Source organism: Anguilla anguilla, chromosome 13 (assembly GCF_013347855.1).
Source record: "Anguilla anguilla isolate fAngAng1 chromosome 13, fAngAng1.pri, whole genome shotgun sequence".
NCBI classification, from domain to species: Eukaryota; Metazoa; Chordata; class Actinopteri; order Anguilliformes; family Anguillidae; genus Anguilla; species Anguilla anguilla.
The window spans coordinates 31,557,131-31,577,572 of NC_049213.1; the positions used below are offsets into that span (position 1 = coordinate 31,557,131).

The 20,442-nt window shown below is 44.8% G+C and overlaps 1 protein-coding gene and 1 long non-coding RNA gene across 9 annotated transcripts in view; both read left to right on the top strand.

The window, feature by feature from the left end:
- The window catches only part of rerea (arginine-glutamic acid dipeptide (RE) repeats a), a 190,812-nt gene that overhangs the window by 129,647 nt on the left and 40,723 nt on the right, over positions 1-20,442 (top strand). For 6 of the 8 annotated variants that reach the window (XM_035387349.1, XM_035387350.1, XM_035387351.1 and 3 more), the window contains 4 exons: positions 13,561-13,609; positions 15,272-15,396; positions 15,495-15,594; positions 20,039-20,137. In XM_035387349.1, the coding sequence (XP_035243240.1) occupies positions 13,561-13,609; positions 15,272-15,396; positions 15,495-15,594; positions 20,039-20,137 (373 nt within the window). Of the gene's footprint in view, positions 1-8,013; positions 8,485-13,560; positions 13,610-15,271; positions 15,397-15,494; positions 15,595-20,038; positions 20,138-20,442 lie in introns of those variants that run through there. The other 2 variants (XM_035387356.1, XM_035387354.1) reach the window with 2 other exon arrangements.
- LOC118210877 lies at positions 8,834-11,008 on the top strand. The gene is made up of 2 exons (XR_004761925.1): positions 8,834-9,829; positions 9,964-11,008. It is a non-coding gene; the product is annotated as an uncharacterized LOC118210877 (long non-coding RNA).

The window sequence follows — 20,442 nt, forward strand, 5'->3', positions numbered from 1 at the left end:
GCAGTGAGGTCAGGTGGTGTGCGTGTGCATTAGAGGGGCGGGTTTTACAGTGAGGTCAGGTGGTGTGCGTGTGCATTAGAGGGGCGGGTTTTACAGTGAGGTCAGGTGGTGTGCGTGTGCATTAGAGGGGCGGGTTTTACAGTGAGGTCAGGTGGTGTGCATTAGAGGGGCGGGTTTTGCGGTGAGGTCAGGTGGTGTGCATGTGCATTAGAGGGGCGGGTTTTACAGTGAGGTCAGGTGGTGTGCGTGTGCATTAGAGGGGCGGATTTTGCGGTGAGGTCAGGTGGTGTGCATTAGAGGGGCGGGTTTTGCGGTGTGTGCATTAGAGGGGCGGGTTTTACAGTGAGGTCAGGTGGTGTGCATTAGAGGGGCGGGTTTTGTGGTGCGTGCAGTCGGCGGTTTTGACGGCGTCGGTATTCTGACCCCGTGGTGCGCGTTGGGCTTCTGTTCTCACGCAGAAGGTAACGTGTCAGGCGGTGGCAGGTGAGTCCTTACACCTGTGAGGTGGAGCAGTGGAGCAGTGGTAGCTATGGGACGGGTGTGTGGCTGCATGTGCACTGGCTGACTGAAAACCCCTGCTTTTAATCCCAGTGGACCTGCGTGTGTAAGATTCTGTGCGCTGTCCCTACTTAAAGTCAGATGTGCCCACATTTTGTAGCCAGTATCTCTGTAATTAATGCAGTGCACTTCAGGCCAGTTCTCTTGTTAATTTGTGTTTACTCCAAAGTGGTGATAAAACCTAAAAACTCACGCCTATCTCTGTGCTCCATCACCACCTTTCTTTGGTTAGCTTTCTATATACTTTGATTGACATGAGGAAGCGCTTTGTGTTTACAGCACTAAAGTACAAAGTAATTGTTTATGGTAACTAGCTGCGTATACGCACAGCTGGACTTCACTGTTATACAATGCATATCTGCAGACCTGGTGTGATTTATATTTGGTAAAACCCCATGAAGTTGCTTGCCTCACAGCTAGCTACCAGACAGCCTTGTTTTGCTCTCCTCCAGAGCTAAAAAAAAATCTATAAAAGATATAACTTTCGAAAAGTGTGAGCTAGCAGGATTTGATGTGGTAAACAGTGGTGAATGTTGACATCTGATTCATCTCAGAGGCATCTTTATCTCCTGTTCTCACGCATTGTACAGCATTGTTCCATGCTCACTAGGCTTTGTTTTGTGATTATTTACCATTGGCTGGAGCCCTGTGCCACCATGTCACACGATGGGTCACATGATATTGTGTCACGTGATGTCACATGATACGTCACTGCCTTCTGCTGGGATGTAGAATGGTCTGTCTGTGTGTGATTCCAGACTGCACTCGGAGCAGCTGTGGCTGTTGGCACATAATCTTTCAGAACCCGGCGCACTGTAAGTGGTCACAGAATGCATTCCAGAGCCCCTGCGGAAGGCCGCTTGAGTCATTGCTGCCGTCCTCTGCCGCCCTCCTGGGACCTCCACTGAAAAGGAGCTCTCTCTCTCTAAACACACCTCCATCTTCACTTCCGCTGCGCCGTGTAAACAAGCCGCTCGGTCAGCCCCGCGGCAGGGACTGCTTCGGTCACGATTTACGCTGCGGCCAGTTTAATTAAACAAAAACACCGCAATAAAACATTAACGCATCGCAGTGCCTGCCCTGAAATAAGCATCGGCTAACAGAGTCAATGTTTCATAGTATTAACTGGTGTTTGGTGAGCGCACACAAGTCCTCAGGGCAGTCTGCTTTAGGACAGGCACACCAAAGAGTAACTTCTGTGAATTCTTGATTAGTATGACCTATTTATAATGTTACCATTCATTGTTCATCATCAGGTTTGATCATTTTGGAAACGTAAAATAGTGCTATGAACCATCTGGATGGTTTTGCTGTTTTGAAGAGATTTCTAGCAATCTGGTGCACCTCACCCTGATGCGACGGACCTCAAAGAGGGAAGGTTTTTGTGGCACTCAAAGCACCAAAAATTCCTATTCGGAAAAACTCAACAGCAATGTTAAGATTTCACTTATGTGCAAAATATCAGTTGTGTATTTATGATAGAGGCTCATGCACCTAAAAACATAATTTTTATGTCAGTAAGTTAGTCTCAACCTCACATTTCCTTTTCTTAAATAGCCAGTGAGCAGCTTCCTTAAACAACTCATAATTACTGAATGAACCGAGTGCGTGTGCATTGAAATTACAGGTGAAACTTGATTAAATGGAGCCTCAGCCAAACACCGTGCCTCTCAGATTACCCTCAGCACTTCCGCTGTGGGACGCGCCAGGCTTAGAGCTTTAGCCCTTCTGCAGAAAGCAGCGCGGAGATTAACCAGGGTGAGCGTCAGACCACGCCTCCCAGCCGCCCTGCAGTAATCCCCCCCCCCCCCCCCCCGCGGGGGAAACGGGGGGGGTGGGGGGCGTTGCGCCGTTCGGCGACCCAACCAGCCCAACATGTCCGCAGACCCGGTCCGGCCCCACAGATAAAGCAGAGAGCGGTTAATACTCACCAGCGTGATAAACCACCGCGGCGCGCGGGCCCGGAGCTCATAACGAGGTCCACGTGTGCTGAATTCCTGCGTCGGCTGCGCTGCACGAACGCTACGGGACCCGTGTTTGTGCGGTCGTCAGGGAAACAGCCCGGTTTGGGGCGAATGTGATGCGTTTCGGTCCGACCGCAAATCAGCGTGTGGAATGCTGGAATGGAGGGCCGTGGAGCTGCTGAAGTGAGCTCCTGTTCCTCCAGGGGGGTGGAACTGGAGTGGCTGAGCCAGACAGGAGGGGACTGCTCCCAGAGAAATGCACTGTTCCACAACCGCCTTCTCCTTTTCCCTTAGTCTATTTATTTATGTTTGTTTATCTATATCTGTCTATCTGACACATGTCAGACACGCAGAATGTAAAAACATAATTCTTGGCTTTGTTGAAAAGGTGTACCCTTTAATTAGCTGGTACAGCTTCATATCAGGCGTAATTATACTATATGAAAATGTCCAACAGGTGCTTAGTGCCGGAAAGAAACTCAGATGTAATGAAATGAGAGCACTCATAAGCACTTTAATTCTCTCCCTTAAATACCAGCTGCTGCTTTTCAGCTACTCGTGCTTGTCAAGGGTAGCTCTGGTAAAGTACACACCCAAACTCACATTTGATCTGACAGTTAACATTTGATTTCACCATTACCATTTAAAATTGATGAGAAGGCAGCTCATAGTCAGGGTGGGTTTAGCTGGTGAATATTTAAAATCAACTAAACTAAATACAACTAAATAAAACGATTAGCCAGACTCGTGTCTTCTAGGCGTATGTGTTGTGGCAGATCTGTTATGTATTGTTGCCTGTTGGGCATTTTGAAACAAATGGGAAGTGGGATTTATGTGAGGAGATTTGGGGTAGATACTCCATTTTAGGGTTTATAAACTGCAGCCAGCTCCTGTGTTATTGAAAGCGTATCGTCTTTGTGTGCATAGAGTGCGACTCCATCCTCTGTCATCGCAGGCTTACATCGCTCGCTCTGCAATATTTAAAACCCTCCGCGTATCTCACAGTCACGCAGCCGGAGCCGAACGCGCTCTGCTGACTAAAGAGACTGTAGATCTCTCACAGAAAGGATATCATTTGAAAACGTCTCTTGAATTATGTTTAAATCCCCCCCCACCCCCCCCATTTAAAATCGTGCCGGAGGAAAATAAACTGACATTTAGAGCCCTGGGTGAGCCCCATAAAAGGTCACAGTGCATGTGAAATGAGTTGTCGGGTGAAATAAATCACGCGCAGTCACAGCAGAGGGGGGAAAAGGGAAGGAAATCACGCAGGGAACGTGTGTGCAAGAGAAAATGTGCGCAGTCTGCGCTCAGCGTCTCTCCCCGTAGCGTAGCGGCATGAAGACCGCATGACGCACTTTAACATGGCCGCTGTTTTCTAACGCCGGTGATGTCACGCACGGACAGGTCAGCTTGGAAGGGCATGTTACTGTCTTGCACTGTATCTGTGTGCCGATTGGCTATTTTGCCTGGACGGTTATTTCATGATTTAAAATGCCTTTGGACAATAGTTTGGGTTTAATCTTTTTGGTTGTTTTGAAAAGAAGTGCATCTTATACAAAGAAAAACATTTAGTTATGAACTTTTACCTGATATTTTCTGATGTATTTTAATGGTATGTTATAATGAGTACCTACATCACTATGTCTGTAGTCTGTTTGCTTCTATATTGCTTGTGTATTTAAGGTTAATTGGAGTAGTTACAATAAGTGAATCTTATGGGTTTGAGTGCCGCTAGATGTCTACAAGGTGTGTATCATAGTTATAAGTCAGGACAAACTAAATATTACATTTTAACGTATAGTTTTGTGGTGAAACGGTTGGTTAAGACATGGCCTAAGTAGAATGATTGGAGAAGACCGAACACTGCTGTAGGAGACGTTACGGTGTTTGACTAGACGCGGTCTTAGACGCTGTCTCACGCTCCAGTATTCACAGCTAATAAAAACTCCTGATCAGAGCACACACATGTGCAGAGGATTTGATGCAGGGCAAACACTCCCTGTGCAGTAGCACTGTCTCGTGAGTGCTTTGCGCTGTTAAGCATGGTGGTTTAAGGGACACAGTGGGATCCCTGTGTTCCTTTTTATGGAGGCAAATAACATTTCACAAAGAGCCATGGGAGGATAGTACAGGTATGATTGCTTAATAAAACAAGACTGAAGGGATCATACATAATTTAGGGGAAAACTTTTTTTTTTTACGGTTAGTTGAATTATAAAGAAAATATTAAGACCGAGTTGCCAGATGAATACATCCTCGCACAAGTTTGCAATGCACTATAAATTTGTCTGTATATGACTGATAATATGCCAATAGTACTTGTGAAGCAAACAAATCTGGCAACTCTGATGCCAACCTATATAAAACATCTATGATTAATGCTGAACTGAATAGTGTATTTTTAAGACATCTTATGTAGTTACAAATGCTCTGCAAGCATTAGCCGTATAACACTTAATTAAAAATACACTTGGCGTTCAGAAGGAAAATAGCACCCAACATAAACCAGCCATCCAAGACCCAGTGACTGCGTGTGCTTGGTATACACCATTAGCTTGTTTCCTTTACTCTTGTGCATTCAGTCATTTGGGTACTTCACTGCAGACGCACAATATCTGCATTTAATTCACTGAACTCATCAGCCAGCTTAGGGACTGTATCAATGCATGTCTGTCTGAGCACTTTGCCGTCTGTATTTAGGATCTCATTTGGAGGCTACTTCCATGTCTTATTACATGTTCTGTTATTTTTTTTATTAGTGAGACATACAGACTGTTGAATCCATTTAAATTATCAGAATGTATAATATCATGAAATGCACTATATAATATGGTAGATTCAGTAACTAATTTATGGTGGAAATGTCAGAAATTCAAAACCTTAAATTACTTTTCAGGGTTTGTGTATGAGGAATGTTCCACACTGGTTTTCATGTACAAAACAATAGATTATTACCAGAGATAAGCTGATAATAGTGTTAATTTTATCTTCATCTCATCTTGCTTTTTGTCAAATTTTAAAGTATCAGTATGGGCGATAGTTTCCTGTGATTTCTCACGTAATAAACAGTGTGTTTTTAAATTGATTTTTTAATTTGAGTTGGAGAGTGGGTAATTTACTGGGGGAACATGGTCATAAATTTCTTTAAAAACTCAATGACAGAAGAAAAAAAAATCATTTTTTTCTGTTTTTATGGCTTTTGATAGGCAGCCAACTCCTCATGTGTAGCCCATTCCTGCCAATAGAAGGCAGGGGTAAAACATGGCCCCCATCCACTCTCACATCATAATGCCAAAGCCAATGATTAGTGCTTCCTGTTGAACTAAAAAAATATATATATAACGTAATGGGCTGCATTTCAATGCCGGCTTGTCTATTTCAAACTGCCTATTTTTATTCTTCTTGGCCAGTTAGGCTTTAATAGTTCAGTTCTGCAATTCAGTGCAGTGATTGTGGAAATCAGTGGGCATATTAAACCCATATGGCTTACGTTATAGGCTATAGAAAATTGAATGTAAACAAGTATATTCTTCCTGGTGTGAAGGTGAGCCGGTTAATGAGCTGTAGGCTAATGTGAAGTACGCGCTGAGATTTGTTCAGATCACTGCATCCTGCTACTTAAATTCTCACTTTAAAGCGACATTTCATGCTAGTCACAAAAAGTTTACCCTTTGTCATCCCTTGTTTTGTTTTTGTTTATTTCCCCTTTTCTTCCATACTGCCTGGAACACAGAGTGTAAAGTAGAGACAGCTCATCCGAATCTGGTCTTTTCAGTTGGTCTCCTCCAGTTTCACTTACAATGGAGAACGCCTTAATTTATTAAATTGTATTACTTTTTCTTTTTAGTTCAGAATTAGATTACAAATTGTTACATGACATTTAGTAACACTAAAGAACCCAAGTGGTTTCTTGCTTTTTTCCTGTGCCACTAGTTTTTTTTTAAGCTCATTGTACACACATAAAAAGAGTCCCTTCATTAAATCTCACTCAGTAATACCCTTTAAGAATTGTTTTGTGTGTGCTGTCTTTTCAATACAGGCCCTGGATTTAGCTCTGGGTCTTTTTTGTGCTGTGTATTGCTACAGAGCAGCAATTGGTTGTATTAAGGTGTAATACTGCAACAGTCCTATTTAGCTGAACAGAGGAGTGTGGACTGGCTGCAGTAGGGGGGCTGGAATACCTGAAATACCTCATAACTATGATAATATAATCAAAAGTTTAATTCGCAAGAATGTCTGAGATTGAAAGGGGTCTCCTTGCTGTATAGGGGGATACAGTGTACAGTCAGATGTAGTAAAATTCTAGAGAATTTTTTAACTTCACATCGTCAATAGAGGGCACAAGGGTGCAATGCCCACCTGTAAAAAATTTTTATTCTGTACAGCTTCCCTATTTCATATATATATATATGTATGTGTGTATGTATGTAATAAATGCATTTTTTTATAGCCATTAATACATGTGAGAGTATGTATTCATGAGGAAGCAGATACAAATACATATTTTACTTGACAGTAATATTTAACTTAAGTATATGGTTTAGCACCATGGGAAATATGAATCACCATTTGATATTGAATGGGATTTCTGTTGGGACATCTAGTCCTTGTTGTGTTGCTTTATTTAGCTCTTCACAAAACACCAAATCAAAGGCTTTAGCACGAGGCAAATCAGTTACTGTGGTGATAAGCTGAAGAATCTCAGTTTGGGCACAGTAAAGAAATGAGTTGTGAAAACAGAATGTGGGCAGCTTTCAATGCTGAAATTATTTATGAAAAATCAGAATTTCAACAAAGCCAACGTGTGCAAGGAGAGCATGTAGCGGATGTTTATGGGGCAGAATTACAAAATTGTTCATGACATGTTTAAGAGATGTTGCTTCTCATTTTAAATAAAAAGATCCCTATGGGGCACGGTGTGTCACAGTGATATTAAGTGTTCACTGGATTTTATTATGCTGATTTGTACGAGCCCTGTATTCTTAAGATTTTCCTGCGGGTTTATTTTTAAAACCCTTGTTACATCTACTTATCAGAGGTGATGACTAAAGTATCATAGTATTCAGTTAAACATAGTAAAAGAAAAAGGTTATTGTCATGAATAGCACTAGTACTACTGTCAAATTAGCAATCCCATTCCATTTCTGTTCATAAATTTTGTGTTTTTAGCTGAACTACCGAAAGTAGTAATGCTGATTATATAAAGAAATTAAATTTCAATGCTATTATAATTGTTGAATTTAAAACTATAGCCCAATGATGTCCTTGACCAAATTGAAATCTGTTATTCTGTTCCGTAGCCTTCATTTTAGGTGTTGAATTTGAGATTTTATTCTTTGTAGTACTGAGCAAATAACTACATCTGTTGTGAACACATTTTTTGTTGAGAATGTTTATTATTATTACTGTTATTATTATGTGTTGTCGGTTGGTAGTATTATTATTATTTAGTTGTGACGCGTGGAGAGATGGAAAATGAGATGCAGATCACCGTGTGCCGTAAAATGAGCAGGATTTCTGCTGCAGTTCGTGAATGTTGCATGTTAAGAGTCCCCTTAACCAGGGCCCCACTCGCTCTGTCTCCTCTCCCCCCCCTCCTTCCGCTGCTTGTTTGGTATGCTGCGCGAGGCGTCAGCGGCTTCGGGAACCGGCCTTGTTTATGTGGAAGACGGGCAGAGATGGATCGCGTTTCCAGCGTGTCTCTGTGTCTAAGGTCGCGGCACATGCTCAGTGCGGTCCGTCCAAACGGGAACTTTGTACGCTGTGCGTGAAGGCTGAGGTCATAGCACAAGCTCAGTGAAAACCTCTCCGAGAGACTGCGTCCTCCTCCATTTTGACTACTTAGCTAGATATAGGGAAAAGGGGAGTTTATTGCAGCCACTTCAGCAGGGAAACTGTCAACATTGGCTAAAGCGAAACGGCTCGATTCCGACATGGACGACCTGTTCAGTCCACGAAGGTAGGCTTCGCTGCACATATTTGCCATGCTTTTTGACGAAACCGCGCTGTTTGTCTCATTCTGTGACTGCTGCGACATAGCTACTTATGTATAAAATATGTATATGGAATCGCTATGTTTTTACAAGGTTATGTGCGCCATTGTCACTGGTGCTGCTTTAAATATTTGCAGGCAAGCTGTTGCAAAAACGGTGCACGGAGCTAACTAGTCGGCTAGCAGCAAGCTTTCGTGTCTGCATGTAGCTAGCAAGCTAGCTGTCAGAGATTTAACTTTCTCCTAGCTATTTGTGTTGCTCTCTGAAAATTAGAAGCGCTGCATACCAAGACTCCATTTTGCAGGACTTGATATTGAGTCGTGTTTACTGTCGAGATGACATGGCGTAGAGGTGCACAGAGAAGCATACTCTTGAGGCAGTTGACGAGCAGCGGCAAGGCTCGTGCATGAAGATCTAGAGCTCTGTCGATGTGGCTATCATGGAATGTTTGGGCCTTTAGCTGTGTTTATGTAACGTTTGGAGGGAGCATTATAGTCGTCCAAGGATTGGCTGAGCTTGATGGTAGGGGCGGGACTAATGTTGATTGCTTTTCCAATTGTCAAGTCAGAGCGCCGGGGTTTGCTCTGTTTTGGCACGATGACACAGTTAAGATGAACGTAATCACTTCACTTATTAACTTGATTATAGCTGATAACTCGTGTTATTGTCGTAAGCTGTTATCATTATGTAATTTTAAGCGACCTAACTTGGACAAGTTTTTTCCCCCTTTTAAAATAATATTTTCCTAATAGTATTTAACGAACACTGACCAGATAGTAATATAGACTGTTATGATATCGTTGTATTTACTTCTCTTTGAACATTGCAGCATACTTGTATTGCTTTTAAGGATGGATTTACATCTTGGATGAAGATGCCTGCCCTGTCTGTAACTGAATATAGGGTTTAAAATATTATTTTTTTGCCTGTGTTAATTTAATAGCAATTATGTTTTAAATACAGTATTCATTAATATATAGTGATAATGATGCACTGAAAACCTGTATGATCATTTTTAATTGTTTACTTGCATGTTTTGCTCTATCTTGCCATTCTTTTGTTCCTGTCTGGTGTGCATCGTGAAGGTATGCAGGAGAGGATTCATCTCTAAGAGGAGAGCTTTACAGAGACCTAAAAAGGAATTTGTTTTGCACATGCAAGTTAGCCCCAGCAAAAAACAAATAAAAATAAACAAAGCCTACAAAAAAAGAGAAAAAAAGCACAATTCACAGATTTCCAATGTATGTACATTAACATTTTTTGATCTAACAATGGTTGTAAAATAAATTGTTCCAAGTGTTATACAAGATGGTTTATGGTAGTTAAGAACTATCATAAGAGTATGATAATAACTGACACAGTTAATAACACCAGTATCTAAAATGACTTGAGGAGAGATTTCGGACAAAGAGAAATGCTTATAGTTTCTGATTAAATTCGAAGAGCACAAAGCAGGTGGTGTATTAGGGCTAGTCTGAACATCAGGGCACTCGTCACAGGAAAGGGGTTTTCTTTCTGGAAATGTTATTTTGGTCAGGGACCCTGTGTAAGCAGAAATGATCAACAGCCAAACGGTCATTTTCTGTATGGCAGTATCTTTCAGTGTTTTCGGATAAGAATGGGATACAATACCAATTTGTATTTCTGGAGTAAAAATTTTTTACATGTGAGTTTTTAATTTTGTACAAGGTTATAAGACTTGTTTGGTTGAGCATCCAAACAAGCTGCATTTTGTGGTCCTGGTTGACAAAAGCTGTTCAGACTGTCTGCGGTTAGAAATGTTTTGCGTTTGCACGGATCCATATTGAGGACGAGTAGTTAAGCAGGCAAGGTCGACAGCATTGCCTTATTTTAGAGCATTCAGCATAAAAAATAAACAGAAAAAGGCGGGATTAACTATTACTGTGGTCTTCATTCTTCTTTCTGTCAATTAAGTTTCTGGTTCAAAAGCGCATTTCAGTGTGAGCAGTATCGTGCAGCTGCAGTAGGAAAACTCTTCTGAGAAGTCATACTCTACTGTTTAGACAATATTTTTAGTTGTTGGTCCCCCTTCTACATCCCTCTATGTCCCTCTTAATGTGTTCAAGAACCTGCTGATCTCATCTGTTTAAAATAAATAACGTGGCTTTCGCAAGCCAAGCTTACTGTTCCAAAGCTTATCCTGACATTGAATTACAGTCAGCTTTTGGTTCCCTGTATTACTCTGAGCATCTTCATCTATAAACCTGTATGAATAATAAGTTATGAAGACCAAAAATGGATCCAGCTTTGCCTAAAATGTTTCGCTAATGCTGCTTCTGTCAGCCTGTTGCCTAGCCATATCCCGCTAGCACACAGGGTTAGCCTTCAAAGGACCCAAATAATAATGTAGCACCCTTTCTGTGCAATACATCTGCCCGCCATATTGTCTGTCTGCACTTTAGGGTAGTTAATGTTCGCAGAATATACATTTCTGCCAAGTGAAACAAGGGGAATGGGCTGAGGAGAACAGTAAAAAAAAAAAAAAAGAAACAAAAAAAAAACATACCTATTGGAGAGACACACAAAGGCCTTTTGCACAACCTTGCAGCCCCCCTCCCCCCCCCCCCCCCACCTTCCCCGTCTCCTGTATGGTACCATCTCAGTAATATAGACTTGTGTTTCTCCGGGTGCAAATCATAGTGACAGTTTCTGGGCCACTCTGCAAAGGGCCATATGAAAATCGGCACCGTAGCCATGGCAACGGAGTGCCTTCCTCCCCCCCCCCCCCCCTTTTTTCCAGAAGGAACATCTTGTCATTTTCTTTAATCCACTGCAGCTGGAGATATGAGCACTATTATTAAATTGCCGTTGCTATGGTTACCGGCATTTGTTAGAGCTGCTGCTTGGTATCCTGCTTTTCTCCTCTTCCCCCCCCCCCCCCCCCCCCCAGTTGCCTCTGTTCACTTTGCACAATATTAGCTCGGCTAAAATGTGTCTCTTCCCGGCTTTTGGAAAATAATCTCGTCCTGAGAATGGAGCCATTGAGCGCAACAGCAAAAAAAGTAATGGAGGTGTCAGGCAGATTGGATTCAGCGATGCGGTTTTCTCAGTTTTCTCCTGGTCTCCCTTTTTCAGTGTGGTGTACTAATGTTCTTTTTTTAAAGTGTTAAATCCATGGATGATTTTTTTCAAAAAGTCCCTATGATATATTGCCCTGTCAGATATATTTCGTATTCAACGCTATGAACACGACAAATCAAACAATATCCATATTTTTCTTTACTTTCAATTTGGTTGCAAACAAGGTAAATGTCAAGCAGCGGAACCTGGGTTCGATCGTTGCCTGTGCAAAGCCCACCCGTCCATAAAAATGGAGCAGGCCCCATTCTCCATTAGGAAAACTTTCTCCTCCAATCATGCATCCCATCACCTAACCCGCTTTCTCCTGGTCAGTGTCGCACAAGGGCTGGAGCCTATCCCAGCATGCATTGGGCAAGAATACACCTTTGACAGGTTGCCTGTTCATTGCAGGGCACACACACACCATTCACTCATACGCTAATATGGGCAATTTACACTCTCCAATGAGCCTACAGCATGTCTGTGGACTGAATCCACAGGGAGAACATGCAAGCTCCATGCAGAAAGGCCGAGGCTGGGGTTTGAACCCAGGACCTTCCTGCTGGGGGGGCGACATTCACTTCATCACTGTGCCACCCAGCCTTCTCCTCAGAGGATGGAAATGTTTTCTACTCATGAGTTTATTTATTTAATTATATGCATTTATGTAATTGTATAATTAAAAATACATAAAGAAATGTGTGTATCTAATTATTTTATCCCTAATTTTAGTTTCTGGAAGTAGCCCCTCCTTTTAACTGGTACCTAAGGCTTTTGTAGTTGTACACTACGAAATCTACGATCTACGATCGCTGGAAGTGGGCCCGAATGATGAGGTCATGCTTCTGGTTTTCTCCCTTGTTTGACTGACATAACGTCATTGAGGTTTCTTGAGCGCTCAGTACACACAGATGTATGTATGTGTGTGTGTGTGTGTGTGTGTGTATAATTTGTAGTATCCCATTGTACCTGTCCTCCATGTGTGTTTTTAATGAACATAAAGCATACTTTTGGGGAAAAAAAATTATTTCTGTGTCAAAGTCCTGTTTGTACTCTCCCTCATTCGCCTACGGTAAATGATGGATTCTTTTTGTTTTTGAAAATGTATTTGTGAATGGAGCTAAATGTCGACTTTTCTTGGCTTCTGCTTTAATACTGAAAAAATAAACGATCAGGAGAATCAATGTGACCTTAAATTATGTTGAATAGACATTTATTTGACCTTTTTTTTGCTGTTTGCCTGAATTAGTTACCTGAAAGGGAGGTATTCTGTGCATGCTCTTGTCGAAATTAAATATTCTTTCGGTGTGAGGAGAGTGAGTTTCTGTCCTTGGCAGTGATGTGTTGGGTATCAGAGTGATGATGGCTCAGAGTGACAGAAACGCACAGTGTTTGGCTGTTACTCACCCTGCACCCCTCTGTCAGTTAGTCCGTCTCCCTGTTGCTCTCCCTGAATGTGTCCGCTATAAAACACAGAGATCAGGTGGCACCTCTGCCCCCCAGTGCTCTGAGTAACGGTGGTGCGTTTAAATCTTGTGTACCCGTTTGTTATCCCTCCAGGTATCAGTATCTACTGAAGCAGCGGACCAGATATACGAGTAGAAAGTCTCTTTTTTTTCCCCTCAGAGAACTAAAGTGTGTGTGTGGGGGGGGGGGGGGGGAGAAGCAGTAAATTGGTGCGCCTGCTTCTTGTCTATCGCTAGCTCTGTGCTGCTCTGGTGGTGCAGGCGGTGCTGTATTGTGTCTGGGCGGATATTGCTGCCCCTTGAACAAAAGGACCCGGCCCGCCGAGCGGGGAGGAGCCGCCGTTTGAGCCGCGCTCGCGCATTAGCATAACGTGGTTATCATATTAAATCATATTTCTCATTCAGGGCTCATTTCGGAGCCGCGAAAATTGCGGTGATCCGTTTTTGAAAGGGGTTTTTGTTCCATTCTGACCGCCTCGTCCTCTCTCTTTCCAGGCGCCTAAACAGCACGCAGGGGGAGATCAGAGTGGGCCCCAGTCACCAGGTAATGAGCGCTGGTCACGCACACATCCGCACATATCCACACACACCCGCACACACCCACACACACCCGCACACATCCACACACATCCACACACACCCGCACGCATCCACACACACCAACACACACCCACACACATCCACACGAATCCGCACACATCCACACACATCCGCACGCATCCACACACACCCGCACACATCCACACACATCCACACACACCCGCACGCATCCACACACATCCGCGCACATCCACACACACCCACACACATCCACACGAATCCACACACGTCCGCACACACCCACACACTTCCACACACTTCCGCACACAGGAGCCCGTCTGAGCCCACACCTCTAAGAGCTGGGTTAAGGCTACCAGGCCTCGCTTATCGTCTGCATTACACTGATTTTATTTGATTTTGCAGGAGAGCAGTTGCAGTTTGAAGTTGTGTGGTCACGTTTCAGGGGTGTAACGGAACAGCTTTTGTTCACGCTGCTGTGACTGTTAACAGCAGGCGAATACATTACATCACATCACAGGCGTTTAGCAGACGCTCTTATCCAGAGCGACTTGCACAACTTTTTACATAGCATTTACATTGCATCCATTTATACAGCTGGATATATACTGAAGCAATGCAGGTTAGGTACCTTGCTCAAGGGTACAACGCCAGTGACCTACCCGGGAATCAAACCTGCAACCTTCTGGTTACAAGACCAGCACCTTACCTTTTATACCACACACCCACCTGATCAGGCGCGGTGTTGAGCACCACAGCATCCATAACCCCCGAGGCCCTGTAGCTGCTGTGACTGAATGCGCTCCCTCACAGGCGTAGAGAACACAGACTTGTGGAGCGAATGCGCTCCCTCACAGGTGTAGAGAACACAGACTTGTGGAGCGAATGCGCTCCCTCACAGGTGTAGAGAACACAGACTTGTGGAGCGAATGCGCTCCCTCACAGGTGTAGAGAACACAGCCTTGTGGAGCGAATGCGCTCCCTCACAGGCGTAGAGAACACAGCCTTGTGGAGTGAATGCGCTCCCTCACAGGTGTAGAGAACACAGCCTTGTGGAGTGAATGCGCTCCCTCACAGGTTTAGAGAACACAGCCTTGTGGAGTGAATGCGCTCCCTCACAGGTGTAGAGAACACAGCCTTGTGGAGCGAATGCGCTCCCTCACAGGCGTAGAGAACACAGACTTGTGGAGCACCACTGGGCAGCGTGCCCAGCGCTGGCTGAAGCGTGATTGGACGTTCCCCCCCCGTGTAGCCCGAGGCCGATAACGAGCTCCCTACATCCCCAGGCCCTGTCCGTTCCACCACAGAGTTCAAGTACCAGAGCGGCCGGGGCAGAGACTCCTCTTCAGTCTCACAGCCTCCAGCACACAGTCTAAATGGAGGGAATAAACTCTAATGCTCTCCTATTAAAAACACTCGTGTCAGATAAATCAACGTTAGTTTTGAATCATTGGATATCATTTTTATCTGTGGTTATTTGGGAATAGTTAGCATTGTTTCAGTGGGTACAAACTGAATTTAAGTTGGGTTAGACCATGCCCCGCTGTACTGCCCCTCTGCCCCTGCCCCTCCGATCTGCCCCTCTGCCCTGCCCCTCCGATCTGCCCCTCTGCCTTGCCCCGCTAATCTGCCCCTCTGCCCCCCCCAGGCGAAGCTTCCGGAGCTCCAGCCCTTCCCGTCTCCGGGGGGCCAGCCGGTGACGGAGAAGGAGGAGCTGGTGTGGACCCCCGGGGTCAACGACTGCGACCTGCTGATGTACCTGCGAGCGGCCAGGTAAGCGCCCGCCTCCGCCCGCCACGCTCGGTACTGCAACGTAGCCGTGCGTCTGTGCAGGCGGTGCTAAACTGCGCCCCCCCCCCCCCTGTGTTCAGGAGCATGGCCGCGTTCGCCGGGATGTGCGATGGAGGGTCCACGGAGGACGGGTGCTTGGCTGCTTCCAGAGACGACACTACATTAAACGCACTAAACACTGTGAGTAGGCCCCATGTGAATCCCCGTGGCTCGCTCACATTCAGCTGCCCAGATGAGTGGTCCGGTGAGGGGCAGGCTGCCTGTGTCGAACGGTTAGCCGTTATCACACTACAGACTTAGCAGTAGCCCGAGGACATGATGAATAGTCTTGGGGGGGGCTTTGATGCTCCCCATCAAAAATAGGATTGTTGGTATAGTGTCTGTTTAATGCAACCCATACAACATATCTTTGAGTTTTTAAAAAATCTATAAAAAATTTGATTTCCCCTCACAGTGGACCATCAAGGCACAGCTATATGTGAAGTGCAGTATTGGGCAATAAACTGTATCTATAGTCAAATCTTTTTTTCAATGCAATAAAAACATTGGCACCATACAGCAAATCAGCTTTCTTTTTTGTATTTTCTTCTGTAAGCAAACCTGGTGGGAATATCTGTGGGAATACCAGTCATATCGGTGTAAAACCCTGGATAAATGCACTGAATCTTATCAGTGGTGTTTGACACACTGGATAAATGCACTGAATCATATCAGTGATGTATGAAACACTGGATAAATGCACTGAATCATATCAGTGATGTATGAAACACTGGATAAATGCACTGAATCTTATCAGTGGTGTTTGACACACTGGATAAATGCACTGAATCTTATCAGTGATGTATGAACCAGTGGATAAATGCACTGAATCATATCAGTGATGTATGAAACACTGGATAAATGCACTGAATCATATCAGTGATGCATGAAACACTGGATAAATACACTGTATCGTATTAGTGGTGTATGAAACACTGGATAAATGCACTGAATCTTATCAGTGGTGTTTGAAACACTGGGTAAATGTACTGAATCTTATCAGTGGTGTTTGAAACACTGGGTAAATGTACTGAATCTTATCAGTGATGTTTGAAACACTGGGTAAATGCACTGAATCTTATCAGTGGTGTATGAAACACTGGATAAATGCACTCAATCTTATCAGTGGTGTATGAAACACTGGATAAATGCACTGAATCTTATCAGTGGTGTATGAAACACTGGGTAAATGCACTGAATCTTATCAGTGATGTTTGAAACACTGGATAAATACAGTGAAATGTATCAGCGGTGTGGGCTAAGCTGGCCAATCCTCCGCATAAAATGTTTCATGTTATGACACCGCCACCTTCTCCGCCGCTGCACACAGATCGATTTATGGTTAATTTCCACAGACGAAGAGGAACGGATGAAAAAATAAGACGCGCGACTTCTCCAATATCACAGCGAGAAGCGTACAAACGACTATGTGCTTAATAACATTCATAAATTGAAGCTGGCGTCAGTGCTGTGCATAAGCTATTATAGGCTGTAAACCTAATTTCTGCTCAGTGACTGCTTATGTGTGAAATATGCTGAGACGCTGGCTCAGGCAGCATTCAGTTCATGCTCAGGTATAGCACAGGCTATGCAAATGACCAGAAGCAGGTTTTTAAAAAATCTATTTCTGTGCTTAATAAGGTTAAATGAAAGGCCTGTTTGTGATTCTCATGTGCGTTCTGTCACTTATGCCTCTGCCAGTTTTTTCCTTTTTTCAAAATATTAAATGGCATATTTTAACACGGGTTTAGTTTGTGTATGCATATTTTTTCCGCTTAATTTCATAAGAGACGTATATTTTGTATGTGTGTGTGTGTATATTATATATACATTCATATTTATGTTCATATAAAAAAGGCAAGCTAAGCATGCTATGCGTTTTATTTGTGACATCAAAAGCAAACATTTGTAAATCAGAAACAAGAGGTGCGGCATTAAATGGGGAAATGCATCTGCTTTCATCCAGACCTGAAGCTGCGGTGGAGAAGGCCTTCTGGACTGCTTTTTCAGACCATCCAGAGGCGGGAGGGAGAGCCATTTTCTCTGTAATTGATCATTAGGGAATAGTGTTTCTGGAGGAAATTGCTTTAGCAGAGCCCTCCGTTTCCAGGCAGCCGAATCGCTGCGGGTCGTAGCCGCGAGCCGCGGCTCACCAAACCGTTCGCCCCGACGAGGGAGCGATCCCCGGGCTCTTCTGCACGACAAGATGTTCATCTCCGTAATTGTTCTAATGCGTTTTCCCGCCCCCGAAACAGACGGCCATTTTCCCGCACACAGGAAAATGTTTTGCTGAAAAACCGTATTTAGATTCCCCCACTTCAGAGTTTTATCTTTTTTTAGAAGAAAAAAGAAAGACTAGTGACGAATGACGAGAGGCTTTTAGAGAAATTACATTGTCCAGTGCGGGAGAGGCTTAATGACGTTACTCTTGACAGACATCGGGTTTAATTGCAATGGGCGATAAAACCCATCAGCAGTTTATTATATTCTGAAAATGTGTTGATATTTTCCCTGGCGCGCTTGTTTATGGACGCCGGGTGGGTGTCTTCGCCTTGGGAAGGTCAGCGTAGGCGGCGGGGCTCTGGGATGCAGTCGTAAATCAGGGCTGAGGAGCAGTGTGTCTGTGTGCGAGGTGTCAGGGCGGAGAGGCGATCTGATTGGTGAGTGCAGTACTGTGCGCGGGGGTCTGACAGCTGACGCTTCGCCAGGCGGGGGAGTTATTCACCGCCGTGCGCGTGCGGTCCGGGGCGGGGCTTATGAGGACCTGGGGCGGGGTTCCTGGAGTTTGGGCTGGGGGCGTGGGGGGGGACATATCCGAATTCAGGTCCACCAATGCTCCCCCCCCAAAACACACACTGCATGATAATGGCCTGTTCCCCCTTTGTGACCAGTATTAATGCACAGAGAATAGAATCCAGCCAGAGCCCTAATAAATGGGATGTTACATGCAGGTTGGCCTCAGAGATGGATGGTGGATCGTTGTCGTCTCAGCCCTTTCTCCTGATTTGCAATTCCGATGTGAGAGCCGACTGCATCCGGCTGTGGGAAGCGTGGGTGGGGGTGGGGGGGTGGGGGGGCACACCTGCGAATCGGCGCGGATTTAAGAGCCGGATGAGTACGGGAAGCCCCCCGCTCTCCCGTTTCTGAGAGGAAAGGCACGCCTCCTGGTGAGCGCTGTCCCGCGCGTCCTGAGCGTCCCGCGTTCGATCGCTTATCCAGACGGCCTGGGACACGGGAAACATTCGCCAAGCGGGGAATACGGCGCCGAAGCGGATCGCCCGCGCTCCGCGGGCTCTATCCCACCGCATCGCATGGCATCCCATAATGCCCCTGTGGCACGTCCAGCGCAGTGACAGAGGGTTATTTATGAAGGCTCTTGGTTGGAAGTCTAGGCCGGTGTTGACGTAGTAGTCGCTAGCAGCAGCAGCAGCAGTCTGTAATGGCTTTCAGATTTTTCTCCAGCTGTTCTTTTTATTAAATTTTTTAAAAAAGAGAGAAAAATGCGTTTTCGCTTGGCCTGACACGTTAAAACCCATCTGCAGCAGCGGTGTAATTCGAGTCCTTTTTTCCGGCCTGGCCCTTTTCTCATTTCCAGATGCTGGCGCGGGTTTGTTAAAAAGGCTTCGCAAGGCGCTAGGCCAGACAGCCCTCCTGCATCAGGAGCGGGCATGAGACTGTGTTTAAACAGTGAGCTTTTAAAGCATAGCACAGAGCCGCCTGTGCTCTCACCTGTGCCCAGTGTAGGGCGCTGCTAGCACTGAGTGTTCATTACATTACATTACATTACATTACATTACATTACATTACAGGCATTTGGCAGACGCTCTTATCCAGAGCGACGTACAACAAAGCGTATAACCAGAACCAGGAACAAGTGTGTCGAAACCCCTAGAGAGAAGTACCGGTCCAAGTGCAGGGAACAACCGCATAGTTCAACTTGGACCCTGAAGGTTAAACCGATTAACACTAACAACGAGAATGGCAACAACGCAATCTATGGAAAAAATACAAGCAGTAGTTAAGACAGTTAATGCACCTAAGTCACCTACGAAACAGCTGCCTAGTTACAACCCTGTAAAGGAAAACATGCTTCTCTTCGTGCCCCTTGGCAAAGGCAAAACAAGGCATGTTCTTTTTTTTATTTATTTTTTTAACATGGTTGTCGTTTTGTTGCCGTTTGACGGACCGTCCTATGATAATGCAAATTTTTTAATCTTTACAAAGATGGCAGTTACTCACGAGCACTGGTGGTGAGAGCCTCCCGTGCTTGGGTGTGCCTCCTCACACACTGGAGGCCTGTTCTCTCACCTCTCTCACCTCTACACTGTCTGCCTTTCAGTTAGCAGCTGCGCTCAGTATACCAGGTAACAAAAACAATACAGGGGGAAAAAATAAAACGACACTTAGTTTCCTGTAGAATAAAGTAGCTCTGTCCCATGCACCGCTAATCTGCATATGTCATATTTGTGTTAAGGAATACTAGTGGTGAGGCGTGTCATTAGCAGGTAACAGTGTTAAGGAGTTGTAAGTGTAACTGGAAAGAGGTTTTTAACGCGGTGTTTCCCCCCCCCCACCCCACCTCCAGCTACACGAGAGTAACTACGACGCGGGGAAGGCCCTCCAGAGGCTGGTGAAGAAGCCGGTGCCCAAGCTGGTGGAGAAGTGCTGGTCTGAGGAGGAAGTGGTGAGACTGCTCTCATTTGCATTTTTAAACCCCCCCCCCCCCCCCCCCCCAAACACACCTCAGGCCTGTTTGCTGCTTTATGTGCAAATGTTTTCTACGTCTCGTCTCGATGCTGTGTTCAGTGCTTAAACGCTCTTGTGAAGCAGCGGCAAGGCTCATTGAAACCCGAACGCGATCCATTTAGGCGCATATTTGTGAGGCTTATTCTTGCAGTCACTCAGCTTCCTTCTGAGGGCAGAGAATGGTGTATCGATGAATTTGTTCTGTCTGTGATCCAGTTTGGGTTTTTCTTTTTCGGGTAGTCG